This window comes from Hyalella azteca, unplaced genomic scaffold (genome assembly GCF_000764305.2).
Source record: "Hyalella azteca isolate HAZT.00-mixed unplaced genomic scaffold, Hazt_2.0.2 contig3946, whole genome shotgun sequence".
NCBI lineage: Eukaryota > Metazoa > Arthropoda > Malacostraca > Amphipoda > Hyalellidae > Hyalella > Hyalella azteca.
Window position 1 is genome coordinate 245,346 of NW_025934174.1, and position 9,748 is coordinate 255,093.

Sequence of the window (9,748 nt, forward strand, 5' to 3'; positions counted from 1 at the left end):
AAACCCACACGCTGAAAAATTATTAAATCAAGTGAAAAATACGGCACTCGTATATCATAATAAAATAATATTGCACTGCAGTTCCAAAAGCCCACACACACAAAAATGTGGCGATCAAGATCGAAGTCCGAGAACTAGACACGCCGAAAAAGTAGGAGAGGAGCTCATGAAGATTTCATGACGAGGTCACAGCAAACAAGAACTACTGCAAGTAATCTCGATATTTGACATTACGGCGAGCAGAAGAGAAAGATTTTTGTTGATTAGAGGCTATATTTATGTGAGATTATGACCGATTAAAAGTCTGATTAATATGAGATTACAGCTGTTCATAGGTTACATTAATAAGAGATTAGGGCTGATTCGAGGATAGGTATATCAACATTTGATAGCGGCTGACTATCAACATGAGATTGGAGCCGACTGAAGTTTAGGTTAATATGAGATAATATTATTGAGTTAATAAACTCACAAGGCGAAAGAATCAGTGAAAATTTGGAATTACTATAACAGCGCATATTTATGGAATTAAGAGAAATTCTCCATTTTACATGTTTTACATCAATGATAAAAATGAATAACGGTCCATACCAAGATTATGGAAACAACTAATTTTTAGTGTAAGTACACAAACAAGGCCCTTTAAGCAGGCAAGATAAAAATACATCAGATGAAAAAATGAGGTCCTGAACAAAGGCGCTTAGGAGGTCACAACCCAAGCGTTAGAATAGTATACCTATATCGGGAGCACCTGTCTGACGAGTGCAATGTAACTGAAAATAAATCAAAATGCAATAAGGTTGTAAGATTGTCACTGGCAACAGTTTTCGCTCTCGTTCGCGGATCCTCAGTTCACTAGATTATATATTTTCACGATCATGTAAAAAAAAGTACAAGAAAGTAAAAATCGATTCAATTTACGTTAGATAAATCCTTGACCACATGTACGAAGATTCGAGGTCATACACAATTTCATAACGTTTCAGAAATTAATAAAATGAATGAAACATCACATTATACGACTTCATCACAGATGAAAGTTGTCTTAGAAGAATATCAAATGCCCCCATGAAGTTATTAATCGTTTCCATAGGAAACTATAAACCGTAATAAAAATTAACTCAGGGAATGTGGTCTAATAATTCTCAGCCATGATCAATACAACGAGCGCAGACCATCCAGTAAAAGGTCTGCATCCCTGCCCTTTCCCGGTCTGGTCATTATACTGTTCCCAAATGTATCCTGAACGTTTATATTCCTTAATAATATTTTTGATAAGGTTTTGTCTGAGCGTCTTGTATATCTCCAGGGCGAGGTCGCTGTACGGCCCGGGGGTGTTGGCGTAGTAATACAAGGCGCGGATGCACAAGTAGTTCATGTTGACCCAAATTGGGCCCCGCCAGTACGGAGGGTCGTGCTCAGTGTTGCGCTTCATGTACAGGGGAGACTTCCGGGCTAGAGAACGCAGTCCATAATTTGTCCAGAGTAAGTCTGGTCGTTTGAGATCCTCAAGAACTTTACCGAGCTTCAATGAATATGGCTCTAAGATCTGTAGGAAGAGCGGGAAGAAACTCACATAGCCCGGCGAGTCCACGAATCTTAACTTCGGAGTGGAGTAAGTAACCCTCTGCATCTCAGTGCCCGGATTTTTTCTCTGCAAACTCACATCAAAAGTATGCAGGCCGTAATCCATGTAGCCTTCTTCAGCAGACGACCAGTGTAAACGGTCAAGCAGGTCATTGTCTCTCAGATAATCGTAAGTCTCCTGATATCTAGCAGGATCTTTCTCTATCATGGTGGCAATATCGGCCATGAGCCCAGACGCCATCGTCATCCAGCAGCGGAGATCCAAGTGTCTTTCGTCTACACTGGGATGCGACGCGCGCGGGTAATCGTCCAAGCCTGAAGTCAAGGTTTTAGGGTTGAGTTCTCTTTTGTTGCTCGCGTCTCTGCCTCTCCACCGGTACGATCCCGGCACTGGTCCGCTTTGGGTGGTGTTGAACCACGAGTACCACAGGCGTAGTCGAGGCCATAGTAGCTTAAGACTATCATAGTCATCATCACTGAGGCCTTCCTTGAATACGTTCATCATGGAGTGCAAGGTGAGCAACAACGTAGGAGGGTTTGCGTTTTCGCTGCGTTGAACAACAAATTCTTCAGGAACGCGAGCACGAGCTTCTGACCCGAGGATCTGTTCCCGGGGAATCCATCCGTCCCAATTCATGAGGTCCATCCAGTGAGCGACGATATCCAGCGATATTTCTTTGTCCCATTTGGAAATTAGTAAATTATGGAAGCCTTCGTCCCATAAGAAGCCGCGAGGAAAGAAACTTCTAGAAGGCACGCCTGTGTACAGCGGGGCTTTCCAGTAAGGCACAGGCTCATTATTGGTACGTCCCTGCACTCGAGACGCCCCATAGAAATACCCGATGCCGCCGATCATGTTACTCATGGCGGCTTTAGCAAATGCTATCTCATCCTCGGTGAACCCCTTCTCCTTCAGAGGGAATTTATGATCAAATTGAGCATCGAATTCCTCAGAATACTTCTTTAAATCCCGCGAGAAGACATCGCCCATAAGCATATTGGGTCTTTGTGAAAAGCTGTCACTTTCGAAGACAACCTCGATTTGGAAAGGGAGTTCTGCCGTCACTTGAAAGGCAACATAGTTAGCGTTATGCGATGAACTGTCAGCAGGGAAATGTTCCCCAGGAAATCCAATGTATTTCTCTTTCGTCCCGGGCGACTGGATGGGTCGTAGGCTCCTAAAGACCGTCTCCTTGAGCAAATCTAAGCCAAGGTGCCGCGTGCTGAGGTAACTCGTATGTCGTACCACTCCTGAGGAGTTCAGCAGATGAAGCCTAGAAAACAAGAAAAAGAAACTAGAAAAAAATGAAAATAGCCAAGAAAAGAAGAAAAAACTAATTTAATGATAATTAATTCTCATCGGATGGACATGAGAGTCATGCGTGATACTGAAAACTTTGCTATAGAATAACGATAATGATTAAACAAATTCTTTCATAATTAATAATATACGATACGCTGGCAACGTGAAATTAAAAATTGCTTATTTTACTAACTGGTCACATAGTCATTGTGAGCCTAACTTGCAATTTAGAGGCAGAGATGAAGTAATAGACTTAAGAAGACCATCAAGCTTTAAAGTACAATTTGGCGTAAAATAGATAAATAATTGTCACAATACAATGGAAAGGAAAAAAACATGCTTAACAGAACAATATATCAATTAAAATACGGTATCTACAGAACGAGGACTTGATAAGACAAATTATTCTAGTCATTAGAAAATTATTAGATATGGCGGGATGGCTTATAGGAATGTAATGCTTAGACTATCAATGTCCTGAAGCCTTGAATGTAGCTCACTAATACCAAATTATTATACGACGGACAAGTGACAGGTTAAACATAACACTTATATTAATAATGACCAGAAGGTACCCTAATCCTCAGCAGAGCAAATTATTAAATGATAACAGAGCTACTCATTTCAAGTAAACGCTTGTATTACTAATGACCTGAAGGTTCCTAATGCTTCAGCAGAGCCCATGAGAGCACCGGGGCCCTGGGTGGACCCCACAAGAGGCTGGATGCTGCCGCTGGGGTCGTCAGGGTCCAGGGCCACGTAGTAAAGCAGGGAGGCAAGCTGCCCAATGCCTGCATTGGTCTGAAAATATTGGTAAAATTATTATATTTGCCATGCTGTACAGGTCAAAGCAATAGTTTAAATTAAGAATTTAATTCAACAAATTGTGAATTTATTTCAAAGATTCTCATGAGCGCATCATGTGTACAGCAAAGCCGGCTGCCCAGAGCAAACACTGGTCAATTTTTCTACTGACGGGAATGTTAAAAAACCAGCCTCATGCACAAATCATCAATAAAATTTTCTGGAGCAATGAAAAAGTTAACAATTACCAAATAGTAAATGTAAGTAAGAACTTCAGTTATTAAGTTGCATTATGCTCGCAAATCTCACATTTAAGCTGTCATTAGTCCAAATGTCTTAAAATGTTATTGCTCCAAAAGAGAAACACAAGTTAGCGCAAATTAGAAGAGAGGAATAAAAAATAATGGAGATAATAATAATAAACATCGGAAACCCGCACTGACAAACCTCATGTAAATTACAGGGCACACTGCATACGTATTAACAATAGCTCATTATAAGCCCAGTAAATAATATATTGCTTTGATTCTCGATGCAACCTCTCTTTATATAAATAAGTCTGATTATTAGAGAAACAAGGGCCCATGAAGATATTAATCTGATTTAATGAACATAAATCTCCAATTGTCATGGATATAATTGGCATATTATTTATTTATGGACAAGCAGTGATTCTGGCAATCCAGTATATTCAGTATGGTACCAATACAATGGGCTTGGTATGCACGAATCCTCAACATAGGTACGTGGTATATACCTTTGGGTGAGCAGTTATTCTAGCAGTCCAGTCGCCGCCATGTTTCCCCCCGAGCCTCTTCACGAAGTCTGTGGTGATTGTCATTCCCTTGTCCTGGATTACCTGTGACCCAAAATATCGGCCATCATGGCGCTGCCACCCGTAGGATGAGAGTTCATCGGCCTGGTCACACCAGTGCCTGAAAAATTCCAGTATTATACCAGAGCCTCCCCAAATTTTTCACATGTATTATCTTATTAATCAGGCTACATTAGGCACTGACAACATTTCAGAGGCCTTACTTCCAAAACTTGCTCACATACACATAGCAGCTAATTTTTTTCTATTACTACTGGTGGGTTGGTTTTGCTTGAGAAACTGCCAGTCATAGGAAGATGAAGTTTGAATTCATAACAAATTATGAATTCATTATGTTATGAATGAATTCATAACATAACCCCAGACATGCTGCAATCAGTGTAAATAAATGTAATTACAACAGATAACATAATTAACAACTGTCCAAAAATCAATTGGTACATAAGCACAGGGATTAATTAACCCTTAATTTGGGGACTGATGCATTTGATAGGATAGAGTTTCTAATGCACACAATTTGCTCACCTGACAGCAAGCATTTTCTGTTGGAAATGTCCTGGCAAGAACCACATGAGTCCCGTCACTGGTGAGGTCGGGTGCCTAACACGAGTTCCAAAATAAACTCCAGGACGATATGTTCCCCAGTACCTATCAGGTACATCCAAGCCTGTTTTTGTAACCACCTATGAAATGCAGTGAAACAAGGCATATGAAAACCATCATCAACAATCTTTTAGTAAAAAATAAAAAATTTTTACTCAATCAATAATTAGACCTTCAAAAAGACCATAAAAATTTGAAGAAAAAAAATACAAAATGTCCTTGTGCATGCCTATATAAGCTAAAGAGCTTCACAGGCACACAATTATCAACATACATTAAAATTAAATAGCTATTTGAAAATCAATCATCATCAATGATGTTGAAAAAATTAACTTCACAATGACTGTTTTTTCTTTTAACTTTTAGGCTATGAGTAATCTTGAATCAAAAGTCCAGGAGAGCAAATTTGATCAACCCTGCTAGGAAGCTTAGAGTGCTATGAAACATACGAATAAAGATAATAACTTACTTTCAATACAGTAAAAAACACATTTATAACTTACTTAGCCTTGAAATAATGACAGAAGCCATGACAGAGTTAGCTAGGATTCAGGCATCAAAATGTCCCACTTAACCACACCAGATAAGACTTCATTAAAAAATTAAAATCTCAGGATGATATAAAATATTTTTTTAGTATTGTTAAAAAAAAATTCATTCACTTGCAGCAGAAAAAGAAGTGATTAATGAGCCGCAAGATATACAATATATGAACAAACAATATAATATAAAATTCAAGTCCAGATATACCATACCTACAAGTTAAAACTAACCTTTGGAGCAGATAAAGGAGTATTGACTCGAGTCTCTAAATATCCAAGGTATAGGAAATATGCCACGCCAAGTATGACGCTGCTTGCTAGGGTCATGCAGAGTGAAGTGCTAAGCCAACTTTGTTTCTTGTTGTCCAGGGCTTCGTTGTCACTGTCATCCAGAGGATAATATTGCTGGGGCTTGTGTCTGGGCTTGTTTGTGGCTCTGCCTGTCAAATGAACATATTTTAAAGTAAGTTTAGATACATCAAAATAAAGTTGATTTTAAATTCAATTAGGAAATAAACGAATTGTTACACTAATGCATATATATATATACTCATCAACATTAAAAACTTTGCTTTTGCACTAGAAAATTTTTTAATCAAATCATATAATAACAATAAAGGCTTCTTAGTATAAATTTGTTATTAATTTTTTGAGAAGAGAATATACTACAAGCTTAGTCAATTTCGAGTACATGAATAGTTTAAATTCTTAATGAATGGCTCAATCATCTCAATTTTTAAATTGCCCAAAACACAGATCTTTACATTTAAATTAACTCACCCAGAGGAATTTCCTGGCTAGAAGATCCATTATGCGGCTTCCTTTGACGAGCCATAATTACAAAATATAGTCAAAATTAGTCTGGCAGAGTTAGGCCCTGCTTCTTCTATCACCCAGTTGAGCTTAGCTGTATCAAATTTTTATTCAATACATTTAATTCTGTACATTCATTATTTTTGAATTTGAATTTATCAGAAAAAACCTGGAATCTTAGAGTTAAAAGAATGTCAAGAATATGGAAATTAAAAAATCTTACCAAAGACTTGATGAGAAAGACTGGAAAAAATACTTTTCTCTGAAATATTGTTGCTTCAAAGTCTCCAGTATCATTTCAGATCTCCAGTATCAAGTCATTTCAGTAGGCATGAAATCTTACAGCTTCTTGGCTAGTGGCTACAAATACCAAAGTCAAGAATTATGGAATAAAATATGTCATTCTATGAAGTTCTGAACTTGGGCAGTTCAGGACCACTGCTTCCACACTTCTGTCAACACTCAACAGTCTTCAAAATGGCATGCACAATGGCAATATCCTTAGTATTTGTTTGGGATGCAGCAGTCCCAGGCCACGATGGATAGCCGCCTCTGATTATTGTCCATCCGCCCTCATTTGGGCCACCTGATGCACGATGCTGTTGCTTGCTTCTTGCCGCTGGTAGTGTTGCAGGAGAGGTCGATCTGGGATTGTGTCCAGGAACACGTCCAGAATGGTCCAGTTGTCTCTTGAAGGTCTCCAGGGTGAACTCCCTCTCTCTTAGATCCCTTGGTAGGGCGTTGAACAGCCTTGGCCCTGCCACGGAAAGTGATCTTTCCCACAGGGATTGAAATTTGACTGCGGATCTGTTACGTAGTGGGGGGATCTTGCACAGTCTCCCCTTTCTCTTGTTGTGATATGTCTTAATCCTGAAAGCCTTGCTCTCAAAGTTTGGCACCATTCCGGTTATCATTTTCCATGCGTACAGAATGACATACCTCTCCCGTCTCCTCTGCAGTGAGTACAGACCCAGGCACCTCAACCTCTCCCAGTAGTTCAACTCTTCCATCCTTCTGATCCCGGAAGTGAAGGTTCATTGGACTCCTTCCAGTTGCCATATTGCGCCTAGTGTGAATGGAGTCCAGAGCTGGCAGCAGTATTCAAGGATAGGCATGGACTTCCAGTTCAAAAAATCAATTAATAACTGGCAAATAAATTCAGTGCTCTAAGAATCCAGCCATGGCTTTTATAGAAAAAATGGAAAATCCTACTTTTTCCTTACATATCATATCATTTTGGTGGATATCAAATTTCATGACTGTAAAGCCAGCCAAAAAATATATCTACCTTTTGAGTTGCTACTAGAGCTGCTCAGCTATCCTGCCCTTTTTTCTAACTTAAAGATTCACACTATACAAGTTACCTCCAACTTAATTGTTAACAAAATTGCACAAACAGCAAACGGGTTGCAGGATGCATTTAAAATTTTGCCCTCTGTAGCCACAAAATTTCAGTAATAAGCCATGGTCAGGAAGGTGCAGCATGTACGCCGGAGGTTTGTTTTGGGATGTGCGCCAGTATGCCAGGGAAGAAAGTTGCCAATATGCTTGCTAAAAACGGAAGTGTAACCCTCGCCAATGCTGCATGATCGACACAGGCACATGTACTTTACGACTGATGCCTGGCGATTGTCACAAACACACGTGCTTTACGATCTATATAGCCGATGCCCAATGATCAACATTGATGTGCGCTCTTTGCGATCAAAGTGGCCGATGCCTAATGATCGACACAAGCGCACGCGATTTACGATCGGTTTAGCCGATGCCCAATGATCAATACAGAAGCGCGCGAGTTATACTGTGCTATGTTATGTGTTATATTATGTTGCTATACTGTGCTATCTTATGATGTATTATGTTATGTTGATATACTTTGCTATGTTATATGTGTTATGCTGTTAGACTCTCATCTTATGATGTGTTATGTTATTTTGTTATACTGTGCTATGTTATGATTCGTTATAATTTTTGTTATGCGTGTTGTATTGCTTCGTGTTGTGACATGATGTATTATTATGTTTTATGTGTTATGGTATGCTATGATGTGTTAGAATGTGTTGTGCTATGTTATGATGCCATAATTTTTCTGTTGTGTTATGTAGTGTGATGATGTATTGGGTTTTGTTATATTGTGTTACAATGTGCTGTGTTATTTTATGTTATTTTGTGTTGTGTAATATTATCATATATGGTGTTATAATGGGCTACAATGTGTTGTGTTATGATCTATTATAATGTCATGCAATATTTTGTTCTGTTATTTGCGTTATGTGTTGTATAATGTATAACATAACATTACACACTGTAATACAGCATAACAACCAGACCTCACACAATAAACTCAACATTATGATGCAACAAAATACATAATAATTCATCAACATGCATTTGAATGATTTTGAACAGATTTGAACTCATTAAAACACACTAGGATGCATTAGAACACATTAGAGCATGTTAAAACTCAAAACACACTACGTTGCATTACGTATAATGCAACAGAAACCATGAGAATGCATTAGGACACAATAAAAACTATTAGAATGCATTATAACACATTATAACGCACTAGATCGCTTTAGAAGCCACTAGATAGCATTAGAAGGCACTAGATCACATTAAAAGGCACTAGATTGCATTAGAAGGCACTAGATTGCATTACAAGGCACTAGATAGCATTAGAAGGCACTAGATAGCATTAGAAGGCACTAGATAGCATTAGAAGGCACTAGATCGCATTAGAAGGCACTAGATAGCATTAGAAGGCACTAGATCGCATTAGAAGGCACTAGATTGCACTAGAAGGCACTAGATCGCATTAGAAGGCACTAGATCACATTAGAAGGCACTAGATCACATTAGAAGGCACAAGATCGTAATAGAACGCACTAGATTGTAATAGAACGCACTAGATTACATTAGAAGGCCCTAAATCACCTTAAAACGCATTAGTATACACTAAAATGCTCAAAACCAGATGAGGACGTACGTCGGGACATGCCAGATCACCCAGATGCGGATGTACGCCATGACAAGCCAGATGCGGATGTACAGTACGTCGGGACAAGCCAGATGCAGACGTACGGTACATCGGGACAAGCCAGATCACCCAGATGCAGACGTACATCGAGACAAGCCAGATGCAGACGTATGCCGGGCATGTGCGCCAATAACGTTATTTTAGTTCTTTGTCTGCCGCGTTGAACGTTGTACGCCAGTAGAAGGGCTTGGAGCCTCGTTTACACCGGATTAATCCGC

General features: G+C 39.2%; 1 protein-coding gene across 1 annotated transcript; it reads right to left on the reverse strand.

Moving 5' to 3' along the window:
• Nucleotides 1-467: 467 nt before the first annotated feature.
• LOC108677023 (mannosyl-oligosaccharide glucosidase-like) lies at nt 468-6,700 on the reverse strand. Its single transcript, XM_018165172.2, has 6 exons — nt 6,455-6,700; nt 5,906-6,114; nt 5,055-5,212; nt 4,452-4,629; nt 3,543-3,691; nt 468-2,861 (listed from the first exon to the last, which is right to left on the reverse strand). Exons 1-6 carry the CDS (start codon nt 6,507-6,509, stop codon nt 1,136-1,138), a joined length of 2,475 nt encoding a protein of 824 aa, XP_018020661.1. The 5' UTR covers nt 6,510-6,700; the 3' UTR covers nt 468-1,135.
• Between the last annotated feature and the right edge of the window lie 3,048 nt (nt 6,701-9,748).

Coding starts and splice junctions, on each gene's coding strand:
- LOC108677023 (XM_018165172.2), bottom strand. CDS start 6,509: ATGGCTCGTCAAAGGAAGCCGCATAATGGATCTTCTAGCCAGGAAATT. Junction 5,213..5,905: donor CTCCTTTATCTGCTCCAAAG/GTTAGTTTTAAC, acceptor TGCATTTCATAG/GTGGTTACAAAAACAGGCTT. Junction 4,630..5,054: donor CAGAAAATGCTTGCTGTCAG/GTGAGCAAATTG, acceptor GGAATTTTTCAG/GCACTGGTGTGACCAGGCCG.